Source organism: Nipponia nippon, unplaced genomic scaffold (assembly GCF_047370975.1).
Source record: "Nipponia nippon isolate SJK-2023a ecotype South Korea unplaced genomic scaffold, ASM4737097v1 scaffold_19, whole genome shotgun sequence".
Taxonomy (NCBI): Eukaryota; Metazoa; Chordata; class Aves; order Pelecaniformes; family Threskiornithidae; genus Nipponia; species Nipponia nippon.
The window spans coordinates 3,581,164-3,595,155 of record NW_028262335.1 but is presented as its reverse complement, the minus strand read 5'-3'; the positions used below and the strand labels follow the sequence as shown (position 1 = coordinate 3,595,155).

At 45.4% G+C, this 13,992-nt stretch overlaps 1 protein-coding gene across 8 annotated transcripts in view; it reads left to right on the top strand.

Moving 5' to 3' along the window:
• Positions 1–13,992, top strand: part of CLCN6 (Cl-/H+ antiporter 6) — a 72,256-nt gene that overhangs the window by 1,138 nt on the left and 57,126 nt on the right. For all 8 annotated transcript variants that reach the window (XR_015704316.1, XR_015704313.1, XR_015704315.1 and 5 more), the window contains exons 2-22: positions 174–233; positions 1,307–1,372; positions 1,945–2,010; positions 2,697–2,763; positions 3,170–3,276; positions 3,516–3,642; positions 4,237–4,304; positions 4,413–4,471; positions 5,128–5,260; positions 6,174–6,287; positions 6,559–6,725; positions 7,634–7,760; positions 8,135–8,261; positions 8,605–8,758; positions 8,859–9,018; positions 9,164–9,270; positions 9,897–10,083; positions 11,023–11,180; positions 12,022–12,178; positions 12,875–12,982; positions 13,654–13,779. Coding sequence is in view for 2 of the 8 variants with exons in the window: in XM_087755423.1 (XP_087611549.1) it covers positions 174–233; positions 1,307–1,372; positions 1,945–2,010; positions 2,697–2,763; positions 3,170–3,276; positions 3,516–3,642; positions 4,237–4,304; positions 4,413–4,471; positions 5,128–5,260; positions 6,174–6,287; positions 6,559–6,725; positions 7,634–7,760; positions 8,135–8,261; positions 8,605–8,758; positions 8,859–9,018; positions 9,164–9,270; positions 9,897–10,083; positions 11,023–11,180; positions 12,022–12,178; positions 12,875–12,982; positions 13,654–13,779 (2,445 nt within the window). In the remaining 6 variants the exon portion in view is untranslated. The remainder of the gene's footprint in view (positions 1–173; positions 234–1,306; positions 1,373–1,944; positions 2,011–2,696; positions 2,764–3,169; positions 3,277–3,515; positions 3,643–4,236; positions 4,305–4,412; positions 4,472–5,127; positions 5,261–6,173; positions 6,288–6,558; positions 6,726–7,633; positions 7,761–8,134; positions 8,262–8,604; positions 8,759–8,858; positions 9,019–9,163; positions 9,271–9,896; positions 10,084–11,022; positions 11,181–12,021; positions 12,179–12,874; positions 12,983–13,653; positions 13,780–13,992) is intronic.

Here is a 13,992-nt window from a genome sequence, read left to right as displayed (position 1 = left end):
CCTATACAGTTACCCCAAAGTAAGTGCTGGTCCGGTAATCCATACTCTGACTTTATAAGCAGTAGTGGCACAGGCCTCCCCTAATTTTGGCTTTGCCACCAGTGTTCATGAGCACCTATACATGCATTCATTCCCCTGATAATTTTCCTTTCCCATGTTTGTTTGTTTTGCAGACAATCCTAGGAGAAACTCATGAAGAGGAGGATGAGATCCTTCCACGGAAAGACTATGAGGTAGGAAACTAAATGATAGCAGCTTGTGAAATTAATGTGAAAAGAACTACAGATAGTTTTCGATCTGTTTGAGCTTGTAATGAGGCAGATACTCAAAATGCATCACCAGCTAGAGTACATTGGCAGCAGCAGAAATACCAAGAGTTGCTGCACTTGCAAAGAACAGCTCCTCATCATTATACATTTCTAGGTTGAAGCCCTGTGAATAGAGCTTGAACGTCCACTGCTTAAGTCAGGCTCTTGTTGAGAAAATTCATTTTCAGAGTCTCCTGCATTGTTGTTCTTTTTTAATATGAGATTTACAGGCTCTAGTGGTCTTGTTTCCTCGTGACTATAGAAATCATCTGTAGCTACTTGGTCACTGTTGCCTTACTGATGTCTCTGATGTCATGCTGGCTCACAGCAGATCTTCCCATCTATCGGATCCTGCTCCTTACAGGAGATTTGTGCTTTTTACATGTCTGTATGGTGGCCCTGAGCTATTTAGAGCGGTTGCTGTCAACATGGGTATTACCAGCTCAGCCTGTTACTGCTTGGCTTGAAAAGGTGAAGTTGATGTAGATAGGAGCTAGTGGTACTACCAGTATGACTGGGCAACTATATTGCTTTTAACTCCCTGCCGTGATAAGCTTAAGAATTGATGCTGTTCATCTGGAGAGGAATTCCTATCTAGTGTTCCTGTTGTAGTGAGAGGTTAAATATAAAGATCTAAAGTTGTCCCCTGCACTGTCAAATTGGAGGTGCTTAAAGAAGTAAAGTCTAAATCTGTACAATGCGACTTCTTTAATTTAAAGTTTTATTAGTCAGTCATGTTCCTGTTTGGTTCCCTCTCTCTCAGCTTGGGCAGTGAAATTGGTCTGTTCTTTCACTTCCTGATTCTCAGAGTCTGGCTCTGCTGGAAATATTTAAATGAAGTTGTTTCCAGGAGGATTTTTTATCCTACTGTTGTTTGCAAAACCTCCTGTGGGGGTAGTAATGACTTCTGTAATCTTTAACAAGGTCTTCTATCCATAGTTTTTTGCACAATATGTTGCAGCTGATTCTCTTAAACTGACCTTTTGGCATTCTTTCAGAGCTTGGATTATGATCGCTGTATCAATGACCCATACTTGGAAGTTTTGGAGAGCATGGACAACAAGGTAGGACCTTGTTCTTTCTTTTTCATTAGCTTGAGAGCTAAAACTGTGGAAATTGCCCAGAGAAATTTGCCCAGAGAAGTTGTGGATGACCTGTCATTGGAGGTGTTAAAGGTCAGGTTGGATGGGGCTTTGAGCAACCTGATCTAGTGAAAGATGTCGCTGCCCATGGTGGGGTGGATGGACTAGATGATCTTTAAAGGTTCCCTCCAACCCAAATCACTCTATGATTCTAAATACATTCTACTGCAGGAAGTTTTGTGGGTTTTTTCTTGTTTATGAAAAAAATTTTGTGTGCTCTCTTGGTTTCTCTATGAAAAGAATAAAAATATGTGTGGAGGTTATAGCTCCCAGCATCTCTGATCCTCAGGCTTAAAGTGAGCAAGATGTTCAGCACTTTCAGTTCCCTATTTTCAGTTTGCTGTTGTCACCTTCTTCTGTTGATTTATCACTCTAGCTGTAATTGAGCTGTGGAACCCAAAATCGCCTTTTTCTGATCCTTGTTTCTATGTTGCTTTGACTTGGCTTTTTTTTTTTTTTTTTTTTTTTTTTTTTAAAATCCTCATTCTAAACAGAAAGCCCAGAGATACGAAGCAGTGAAGTGGGTGATGGTTTTTGCTATTGGAGTCTGCACAGGACTGGTAAGTGTCATGCTGTTTGGGGAATGAGGAAAATTCAGGAGACTAAGCAGGAGTAATTTAGAATTCAACGGCTGAGGAGTAAACATTCTTTTTCATGAAGTGGAGAGCTTAGTAGCTGGAGTTGTCTTTTGGCAATTATAGCACGTTGTTGGTAGATTATTTTCCAGGAAGCCTTTTTTTCTTTCAGATCTTGCTGTGCTTTCTTTGCAAAGTATTCTGGTAAATCCTTTAGTTCTGCATACAGGAAAGCTTGTCCAAAGTGAGCATTTAATAAAAAAGGTTGCCAATTTACAGTTGAAGTGTATTTTTTTTGTTTGGCATTATGAGCTTCACCACATGTGCTTTCTAGGGGTTTTGAAAATCAGCTTTGCTGATTGTGTGCCTCAGTTGAACACTAGCTTTCTTCTGTACCCTGAAGTGTGTTGTGGATGTTAAAAATGCTACCAGATCAGTACTCTGAAATGCATCTCTTCAGGAATAATTCTAGGATGGGTCTGTTCCAGTGAGAATGAGGGAGGCAGCAAATCTGAGCTTCTGAAGTTACATTGCTCTGAACAATGCTTCTTTTGCCTTCTTCATCCTCTGTCCTCCCATGTGTGCATACTTTTGGTAGGACTTACTAGAGGGTGGTCTTTGTTACTTGTTTGTTGTAATTTCTGATGGCAGATCTGTCTTTTTTTTCATAGGTGGGCCTCTTTGTGGATTTCTTTGTACGGCTCTTTACCCAGCTGAAGTTCCGGGTGGTACAAAGCTGTATCTTTTACCTAGTGTATGGGTTCCTGTTGGACTCAAGTGACCTTTTCCTTTCTGTTGCCCTGTTTTGCTCAGAACAGCTGACTCTGACTGCCATCAGTCGTGTTGTTAATGATTAACCAAGTTTTCAACTTGCCTATGTAATTCAGCCCTTGAAACCAAGAAATGGTTCCAGTATGATGTACATAGGCAAAGTCTAATCCCTGAAAGAATGAGTGGTTTCCCTTCCTTGTAGCTCAGTCTTGAGCTCTGAAAAGGAAGCCTGGCTTCCTGATGGGCTGTGTCATCTACCCTGACTGCATTAGGAAGCGCAGGCTTGGCTCCTGATGCCAGTGGGACCCCCAGACAGTACCGAATGATTGTGTGTTGGTGGGGGCAACGTTGTTTTCCTTGACAGTCCCTGCAGCGGTGGAAGAATGCACTGAGAAAGGCTGCCTTGCCTTGTCCTTGCTGGAGCTGCTGGGGTTCAACTTGACCTTTGTTTTTCTTGCCAGTCTACTGGTCCTGATCCAAGTAAGACTTAGGTCCACTGCTGCTCCTTACACAGCCTCCCTTTGCTCTCACACAGGTCCTGGGTATGAAGTTTCCTTCTTGCCGGAAGCACTTTCTTCCCCAAGACATCAAACTAGCTTCACAGTACTAATTGATGTAGCTAAGCAGGGTCTCTTGGTCCCTTGCTGTGCTCTCTGATAAGATGTTGTTGGTCAGCTGTGAAATCAATGCAGCACAGTGCCAGTGTTTCTCTTCTGCAGCCTATAGCAGCTGGATCAGGAATTCCTGAAATTAAGTGCTACCTCAACGGGGTAAAGGTTCCAGGGGTTGTGCGTCTCCGGACGGTGGTGTGCAAAGCTATGGGAGTGCTCTTCAGTGTGGCAGGAGGTAAGAAGGGCTGTGGTGTTGGGGTGAGGAATCACTGAATGAGGAGAAATTCTGTCCCTGCTGTACACAGGGCACAAAAGACTTCTCCTGCCTTTCCAGTAAAATGATTTTGGTGGGCTGGAGCAGAGTGATGAGCCCTGAATGCATATATAGAGTAGAAAACAGAAGGATCAGGACTATTGGGGGAACAGGTACTTTCCTGGCTGGGCTAGTCAGAAGTGGTTCTTTGTGGCTCAGTCCAAGAGGGAGACGTGAGAATCCTCCAGAACACATTGCCTAGAGCAGCCTAAAGGAGGCTATGTTCTAGGCAGCAGGGCAGAGTGACTTGGAGAGTTCAGAGTCCTTATAACAGCTGCCTTTGAATGGTTCCACTCACTTGGAGTGCCAAGTCTGTGAAAGTCTTCACAAACATTTGGGGGGCTGAGGGGGCAGGGGTCAGAACCTCCCTTCACCTTGAGGGGACAGGGAGGAGCTGCAGGCTTGGCACGGGGGACTGTGCCATGGCGTGGGAGTAGTGAGCTGATCTCTCCTGGCATCGCCAGCAAGGGAGAGGGGCGGAGGGAGTGTGTTGCCTCATCAGTCCTGTTTTTCCAGGTCTTTTTGTCGGGAAGGAGGGTCCAATGATTCACAGTGGTGCTGTTGTGGGTGCGGGTTTGCCACAGGTTAGTGCTGGCCTGGGTCGCTGGCCTGGTCACACCACTGCTTTGTAAGAGTACTGTGTGGAGTAATTTTCCATTTCCTATGTTTCTAAATCTTTACTTTGTTTGTAGTTCCAGAGCATCTCTTTGAGGAAGATCCAGTTTAACTTTCCCTATTTCCGCAGTGACAGGTACTGTACCCAGGATGTGGAGGAGGAGGATGAGTGAGCAGACTTCCTTGGGAGAAGGGTGGCGGGCTGGGATGAATCAGTCAGATGGTTTTTCAGTTTCTCGTTAGTGTCCTGCAGTTTCATTCTGCAGCAAGACAGCACCAGGACTTGACTCTTCCATGCTGCTCTGCTCTGGTTTCTGTGCTCATTGAGGTTCTCTTGTACTACTACTCAGCAAATCTCTGCCCATTTAAAACCTTTAATCTGAATGGTTAAATGGCTTCATTGTTGGGAACAAGCTCATTTACTCACCCCTTATGACCAAGATACACTCTAGAGAAGGCTGGTCCACCTGAATGTGAACAAAATCTTGCCCTTCCCTCTTTGTAGTTCTTTCAAGTGATGCTGGAGCCCCATGGTTTCGGATGATTCCTCATATACTGGGCAGTTGTGTAGTGCCAGAGTTTTGCTCTGTATTGGTGCTCTAGAGAAAGAGCATGATGCTGCAACGACTTACTGAATAAGATGTTGCCTGCCATGGCCAGCACTTCTCACAGCTGTCACCCCTGTATCCCTGGGATATGTCTGTAAAGGGGATTGGTCTCTTACTTTGCAGAACCTAAGCACCTCCAGAGATCTACTTTGTTAAACTAAGATTGTTTTCCTCTTCATTTCAGGGATAAAAGGGATTTTGTATCTGCTGGAGCTGCTGCAGGGGTTGCGGCTGCCTTTGGAGCCCCAATTGGGGGCACTCTTTTCAGCTTGGAAGAAGGTTCTTCCTTCTGGAACCAGGGACTTACATGGAAAGTGGTGAGTAATGACTTTGGCTCTTTCTGTGTGTCTCTTCCTTGAGCTTGACCTTTGGGAGGGCTTGTCCATGAGGGCATTCAGATTACCCTGTGTCTCCTCCTGAGCTCTACTGGCAGGAGAGAGATTGCCTGCTCTGAGTGCTCCAGAGTTACTACAGATCAAGAGCAGAGATGAGTCTGGTACTATCTGGAACTATGGGGCAACTCTGTAGGCAGCAGATTTAGCGTACCTGGGAGAAAGGGCTTTTGTGCCTGGGCTCTTTGCAGTCTGATCCTTTGGGAACAGACAGAGTAGGCAGGTGCTGGATTTCTTTCTGCTTTTCTCTGCCTTGGGGAGCTGTATTGCAGCAATGCCATGTGCCTTCAGGTTGCCGATTTCTCTGCCTCTAGTGCCTACTTTCATGAAGTTGACAGTATTTTAAAAATGTATTAGATTTTGTGATGTTTTTTGCATTTCTTATGCCAAATGTCCTGTTGATGGGATTCAGTTAGTCTGCTCTTTCTCAGTGGGGATAAAAGGAGCCAGGGAATTTGCCAAGATAGCAACTCTCAGAGCTAATGAAGACCTCAATTCCAACTCTATACAAGCTGTGTTAGTGCCTTGTAATTGATTTGCAACTGCAAATTAGTTATCTTTGACAAAAAACAAAAAAAAGAGCTTTTGCTGCAAGAGTTACTAGGTGAAATTCCTAACTTCTTGTGCGGGAAGCCAAATCAGATGATTACAGTAGTCCATTCTAGCCCTGCTCTCTTTTGCAGAGGGAATGGGTGTTAAACCTCAGTAGGACTATTTTCCTAAAGCTTGAGAAGGCTCTGAGGTTCCCTTCCCCAGGCATAAGTCTCAAGGAAGAGCTGACTGTGCCAATCTTATTTGGGAGTGTTTAGTTCTTTTTTTTTTTTTTTAACCTCCTCAGCTTTTCTGTTCCATGGCTGCCACCTTCACCCTGAATTTTTTCCGCTCTGGGATTCAGTTTGGAAGTTGGGGGTCTTTCCAGCTCCCTGGGCTGCTGAACTTCGGCGAGTTTAAGGTAAGATTTAGTGCTGTTATTTCTGCACACACGCACCCCTGCCCAGTCTTTTGTCAATTCAGTGTTTGTTTCTGGTTTTTTTTTTTTTGATACATGCTTGTATTTCAGTGAAGGGCAGTTGATATTTAGCTGTAATACATTGAAAGCCTAAGACAGAATTGTTTCCCTTTTGTCATAGCTGCTGAAAGTCTCCTGCTCTGGAGGCAGAAGTGTTGTTAGGAAACTGCAGCAAATACTCTAATATGCTTTTTTTATGCTTTTCTGCATGTAGTGCTCTGAGTCCGATAAGAAATGCCACCTCTGGACAGCTGTGGACTTGGGCTTCTTCATTCTGATGGGAATTGTAGGAGGCCTTCTTGGAGCCACCTTCAACTGCCTGAACAAGAGACTTGCAAAGTATCGCATGCGGAACGTGCATCCCAAGCCAAAGCTGGTCAGGTATTTGTGCTCTCTCGAGTTTGTGCAGGGATCTCTGGTCTGTGTTCAGTGTCCCAAAGCAAAAGCATTGATCTAGAAGACCCAGTGAGAGGGACTGGAGGAAATCCCAGATGTTTTGAAATCGCAAAACGAAGCCTCCATAGAACTTAAAAGTGAACACCAGAAACCAGATGTTACAGTCCCTCTGCATTTTTGTAATTACTCTGGTGGTACAGAGACCTGCAGCCCCCTTTACAAGGGCTATGAAGGGAGCTCTTTATAATAAAGGCTATAGCTGAACAAACCAGAGCTTTGTCTCCATGCAGTATTTTTTTTATGTCTTGTCCAAACAGATGTGGAAGGAATAGCTGATTCCACTCTTTTTTTTTTAAATTATCTTGGTTAATTAAGTCCACGACAGCTAATATCTGTGCTATTTAGAGAGGGAATTGCCATGTGATTCTGGAAAACAGCTGTTTGTTTGCTCTAGACAATTCCTAAATAAGAAGCCCAGGTTTAAAATAAAAAAAGAAAAGTGTACTTCAGCAGTTAGAAAAGAGATTATGAGAGACTATGCATCAACCTGTCCAGTCCTGTCTAGACTTTTACTCTGTAAGGATCTACAGAACATCGTTCCCATGTGAACAGCCTCATCACTGAACCCTTCCGTGTGGCTTTTTATATGTGACTACTATGTGTTCTCTGGGCAGAAATAGCTCCTTTTTGGGGCAGGCAATTAAAAAGGGCAGTTAATGCAGTCCCTGGTAACCAAGTTGTAATTCAGCTTGACTTGCAGAGTCCCCTCCTTCTGATGTTAAGCTGTGGTGACTGCATCTTCTTGCAGCCTTATCAAAGTCATTTGCGGAGCTGGGACTGGGTTACAGGGCTGAGTGTGGCTTCAGTGTATGGTTTCTGTTGTGTACTTGCAGGGTCTTGGAGAGCCTGCTGGTGTCGTTGACTACCACGGTCGTGGTCTTCGTAGCCTCCATGGTTCTGGGGGAGTGCCGGCAGATTTCTTCCACCAGTCATAGTGGCAATGACACTCTGAGCCTGCAGGTGAGGGATCTTATGTGAAGATTATATGTCCCCATCATATTGTTCACCCTCCAGAGAAGCACAGGCACATAATGAGCTTTTGACAGCATGCAGTACATAACAGAACTTCAGTGAAAGCCTATGGACAGTTGCAGGAGCTTAGGGTAATAATGAAAGCTGGCCTTTGTGCTTTCGTACTTTGGCGAAGCAGCTCAAGCTATGAATCAGGGAGCCCATTGGTGTTGCAGGCCCTGTCTCTGCTATTGATATTTGCCCTGGACTTCCCAAAGTGTGGGCTGGCAGCCCTTTACAGAAGGGTTACTCCCATTCTGCACAAAGGCTAACATAGGAGAAAGCGGATTTTAACTGTTCGTGTCTTGTGTGTCCTGCATTAGGGTATGTCAGAGGATGTGAATTCAAGCATCAAAACTTTTTTCTGCCCGAATGAAACCTACAATGACATGGCCACACTCTTCTTCAACCCTCAGGAGTCAGCTATCTTGCAGCTTTTCCACCAGGACGGTGAGTAGCTAAGAGACAGTGCCCCATCCCATGCTTAGGCTTCAGAGCTTCATCTTGCTTGAAACAGCCTTGTCCTGAGAACCACAAGACTAAAAGCATCTTCAGGCCATTGTGGCTCTGGGGGACTGCTAGTACAACAGGTGAAAGCCTCCTCCATGGGAAGAGAGCACTGCTTTTCCTCTCTTTTTCACTTACTCATTGTCTTCATGTGTGTTTTGACTGGGAGACTTAAGTAGCTGTTGTGAGATGAGCCTGTTGTGAGCTCAGGGGTGGATGGTGCAAGACTACTGTCTTTGTCTGACAGACCTGTGCCCCTTTAGTCATGATTCTTCTTGTGTTGCAGGTACTTTCAGCCCAGTCACACTGTCCTTGTTCTTCCTTCTCTATTTCTTACTCTCCTGCTGGACATACGGGATCTCTGTGCCCAGTGGTCTTTTTGTGCCATCACTGCTTTGTGGGGCTGCCTTCGGACGCCTGGTCGCCAACCTCCTCAAAAGGTGCATTGAGTGTGCGTACGTGTGTGAGAGATGTGCTGCAGATGCACGATGAGCTCTCAGTCAGGTTATTCTAATCTCCAGGCTCTGTGTTTCGCCTTAGCTACATTGGCCTGGATCACATCTACTCAGGAACCTTTGCACTGATTGGGGCAGCAGCATTCTTGGGAGGAGTGGTCCGCATGACAATTAGTCTGACTGTCATCTTAATTGAATCCACCAACGAGATCACCTATGGGCTCCCAATAATGATCACCCTCATGGTGAGTGCAGGGTCTTAGCTCTGACTTCTTGCAGACTGCTTGAACATGTGCTGGCCCTGAATCTCTGCTCCTTCCAAGGCTATGATAAGCCAAGGAGTCTTGTACTTGGAGCAACAACTCAGTAGACCTTCTCTTTGCTCTGCAGGTAGCCAAATGGACAGGAGACTTTTTCAATAAAGGCATCTATGACATCCATGTGAACTTGCGAGGAGTGCCTCTTCTGGAGTGGGAAACAGAGGTGGAAATGGATAAGTAAGGCTGCTCCTCTTAGCAGGGCTGTGGGTTAGAGTTTGTGGTAGGGTTCTTGCTCAGAAAGGACTGATGTAATGCAGGGGGATGATGCTTCATGTCCAACGAATCTGGCTGCTCTGAGAGGAGCAGCTGTGAGGAGGACTGCTGTGAGAGGAGTTGGGAGCTGTGCATCAGGCCTGTGGCAGGAAAGAAGTGCTGGAGCCCTTTCTGAGGAGGGGTGGACAGGTAGAGATCTGAGGAGCAGATTTGTGAGGTTCAGCAAGAACTCTGTGAAGTTCCACTGGACTTTGCTTCTTGCAGAATTTCATCTTCTTCCCACCTGTTGTCTTTTCCCAGTAGTGCTTAAACACTTTCTATGTTATAAGTTGGAACCTTTTTCCTTGCCTGTAAGTGCACCATTGACGCAATGTTACATTAAAAAAAAAAATTAAAAAAAAAAAATCAGTTGTGCCATCATGGCTAATAACACAGTGAAGGTGAGCACACAGGTATAAGGAGCTGGCAGAACTAAACTGCAGCAGACTCCTTCAGGATCTCATTTTGGGACTGGTTTGTTTCCGTGTTTGTCCATCACCAGCCTTCTGTCACTGATGTGATGTCCCAATCTTGGATTTCTGTTTCCTCAGACTACGAGCCAGTGACATCATGGAACCCAACTTGACATATGTCTACCCGCACACCAGGATCCAGTCCCTTGTTAGCATCCTGCGCACAACTGTCCATCATGCCTTCCCTGTAGTGACTGAGAACCGGGGCAATGAGAGGGAGTTCATGAAGGGAAATCAGCTGATAAGTAACAACATCAAATTCAAGGTAAGAATTATAGAATCATAGAATAGTTTGGTTTGGAAGGGACCTTTAAAGGTCATCTAGTCCAACCCCCCTGCAGTGAGCAGGGACATCTTGAGCTCAGTCAGGTTGCTCAGAGCCCTGTCCAACCTGACCTTGAAGGTTTCCAGGGTTGGGGCATCTACCACATCTCTGGGCAGCCTGTTCCAATGTTTCACCATCCTCAGCATAAAAAATTTCTTCCTTATATCTAGTCCAACTCTACCCTCTTTTAGTTTAAAACCATTATCCCTTGGCCTATTGCAACAGGCCCTGCTAAAAAGTTTCTCCCCATCTTTTTTATAAGCCCCCTTTAAGTACTGACAGGCTGCAATAAGGTCTTCCTGGAGCCTTTTCTTCTCCAGGCTGAACAACCCTAACTCTCTCAGCCTTTCTTCATAGCAGAGGTGCTCCATCCCTCTGATCATTTTGCGGCCTCCTTTGGACCCACTCCAACAGGTCCATGTCTTTCCTGTGCTGAGGGTTCCAGAGCTGGATGCAGGGCTCCAGGTGGGGTCTCACCAGAGCAGAGGGGCAGAATCCCCTCCCTCGCCCTGCTGGCCACGCTGCTTTTGATGCAGCCCAGGATATGGTTGGCTTTCTGGGCTGTGAGCGCACATTGTCAGCTTGTGTCCAGCTTTTCACCCACCATTACCCCCAAGTCCTTCTCCACAGGGCTGCTATCAATCCCTTCATCTGCCCATCAAATCCATATGCAAAAAAGGGTGCCTGAGTTCCTAAACCCCAGGCTCTCTGTCCAAGGAGAGTACAGCCCTATTGGCTATTCTGACAAGTACTGCAGCAGCATTGACTAAGGAACACTTAATCTGGTGACATAAAGCTATGATCAAATAGTTCATAGTTGCTCTTGGGTAACTGTTGACCTGCTTAGGGGGTTATCTGAAAATTGTTTGCTGTATCCAGAAATCTAGCATCCTCACGCGAGCTGGAGAGCAGCGCAAGCGTAGTCAGTCCATGAAATCCTACCCTTCAAGTGAATTGCGTAACATGTGTGATGAGCACATAGCAGCGGAGGAGCCACCAGAAAAGGAGGATCTGCTGCAACAGATGCTAGAGAGAAGGTGAGATCCTGGTAGGCACAAACATATGGAAACAGGGTGTTTCCATATGTTGAGATGTGTTATGATGCTTCATACAGTCCCTGTCATTCCGTATGTCAGAGGAAACAGTGTTAGTATCCACGTTTTGGGAGAAGTGACTTGTCAGGTCTCATCAGCCAGTGCTGGGGCTCACACCTGTGACTGAGTCCTGGGCTAATGGCTGGATGGTGTCCAACCTGTTAACTTAAATTTCCTTCAAACACCTATCCAGAAATATTTCCTGGAGAGGCTGGAATACCTGGGGAAATACCTTGTCTGTAGAAATCGATACCCTCTTGTCTGCAAAAACCCGAGGGCTCTGCAAAGCTCACTTCCCCCAAGAGAGGAGCTGATGGCTTGGTGCCATAATACTGATACCACCTTTCTGGTAACTGGGCTGTCACCAGGCCTGTATTGCAGTTGCTTCCAAGGAGAAGCCCAGCCTAGTGAACCAGTTTCTAACCTAGTGATTGTAACTCATGAGTGGACTTCTGACCCTGATGTTTTGCCAGATGCTTCAGCTTTTATTAGAATCTGAATAATTTGGCACTGAAAATTGCTTTAGTAGCAAGTGATTTGAAATTCAGGGTTAGGAGACTGTCTCCATTCTGCTGCTGTTGTCATACTCTGCCTGTGGTAATGGCTCTTGACCCCTCTCTGCTATTTTGTTTGGTGGAGAAAAGACTTGCTTCTCTCTAGCAAGAGTCCCTGAATGTGCAGGAGAAGGTTGCAAAGAGCCGAAATAGCTGTTGGTGTTTTGGAGGTGGGGGTATATATCTCTCCTTAAGTTCATGCAACTTATAACATGTTAAATCTCTCACAGATATACTCCCTACCCCAACCTATACCCTGACCAGTCTCCCAGTGAAGAGTGGACTATGGAGGAACGCTTCAGACCCTTGACCTTCCATGGCTTGATCTTGCGCTCACAGCTCGTCACCCTCCTTGTCAGGGGTGTTTGTTACTCTGAGAGCCAGTCGGTGAGTCTTCCCAGTCAGGACTTGTAGCAAAGACATCCCTACCCTCTCTGCTGACAAGCTGGGAACAATATTTATGGGCTGCCAAAAAGAATTTACCTATTTTTACACTTTAAGGAATGCATCTGTGTTTTAAAAGCTGCAGATGGATAATGTGAATTTTCCCTTGCAGCTCTAGAATAAAGAGAATTTAATTTCTATTTAAGCACCCCCAAGAAAAGAGGATAGTTACCATTTAAAAAATAAACCAAGAGACCCATTTGTTGCATAAAGGTGCAGTCCTGTCAGAACTGGAGAATGGAGGGCAGATATTAAATACAAATAGAGCAACCAGCAGTGTGTACTGTGTGTTTTTACAGACTGTCAGCTGTATCACTGAGATCGTTATGAGCATTTGTGTTTGAGGCCCACCTTCCACAAGGCTGATTTGTTGCTGCCCTCCAGTGTTGAGTGTAGATCTGGCAGAGGTTGGAGAGCAAATCCGTTGCTCTCTCAGCTAAATGCCTGTGTAGGTTTGGGCTTGCACTGCTGCATCCTGAGATGAGCTGCAGGAGTACCTCTGCAGAAGTTGTATGTGTGGGCATGGGAGAAGGAGATCTGGGTGAGCGACTGGGAGGCATTGTTTGCTGTGCTGCTTGCAGCCCACGTACTATCTGGGATGGTGACACATCGGTTCAGTGGGATTTGTTTTAATTGCAGAGTGCAAGTCAGCCTCGTCTGTCCCACGCAGAGATGTCAGAGGATTACCCTCGCTATCCAGATATCCATGACCTGGACCTCACGTTGCTGAACCCTCGCATGATAGTGGTAAGAGATGCACTGCAGTGTGATAGTGTTTCCTGATACATGTTTAGGACTGTCCCAAGCCTTTAAAAAAGCTGAGAGCATGTTTAAGTCCACCCTTGGGTGCAGTGACCAGCACTCTGTACTTCTCATGCATTCAGTCAGCCTTGTCTGCATGTGGAAGTCAATCCTGATACCTGCTATGAGGTAGTATCACACACAGGTGCTTTACTTTCAAAATAAGATGTTGCCTGTCTGGTTTAACTTCCTTCTAGATTAGACTCCTGCCTGAGTGAGATGGGACAGGCAAACTGCTGATTTCCATTTGGAACTCTGTGTGCTGGCAGCTCAGTCAGTGGCAGGCCTGTCATTGTCTTTGTGACAGGACGGTTGCTGTGTAGGCAAAAGTGCTTTTTTAATATACATTCTTATTTTCATGGACCTGCATTTATCCTGCTCAGAGGCTTTCTGCAGCATTGGGCTCTGAAGATCATGGGTTACAGTGTTCAAACAAACGGTGACAAATTCAGGTTCCTGAAATAATTTCGTATTTGTGGAGAAATAGAAGATGCCCACAGTCAAATACCCTGTTCAGAGATCAGTGCATTGGAGGAGTTGTAGGAATTGCTTGTTAGTGATTCCCAGAGATAGTGAAAATGCCTCTTGTAAATAATATAATTGTTTTTCTTTCTTAGGATGTCACCCCATACATGAACCCATCACCGTTTGCTGTCTCTCCAAACACTCATGTGTCGCAAGTCTTCAACCTATTTAGGACAATGGGACTCAGACATTTACCGGTTGTGAACGCAGTTGGAGAGGTGAGTCCTTATCTCCATTTTGTCTTGGCTGAGCAAGGAAGCCGCTGTGTTTTTTTGCAATGCTTTCCACCTTTGGGATAATTAAGATCTCTTTTAACATTAAACAGAAATGCTTTAAAGAGATCAGAATGTGATCTTCTTAAGGCCCTGAAGCATTGTTGATTATTGTGACTTTGTTACCATCTTTTGTGTCCAAGCCTGCTTCCTGCTTTC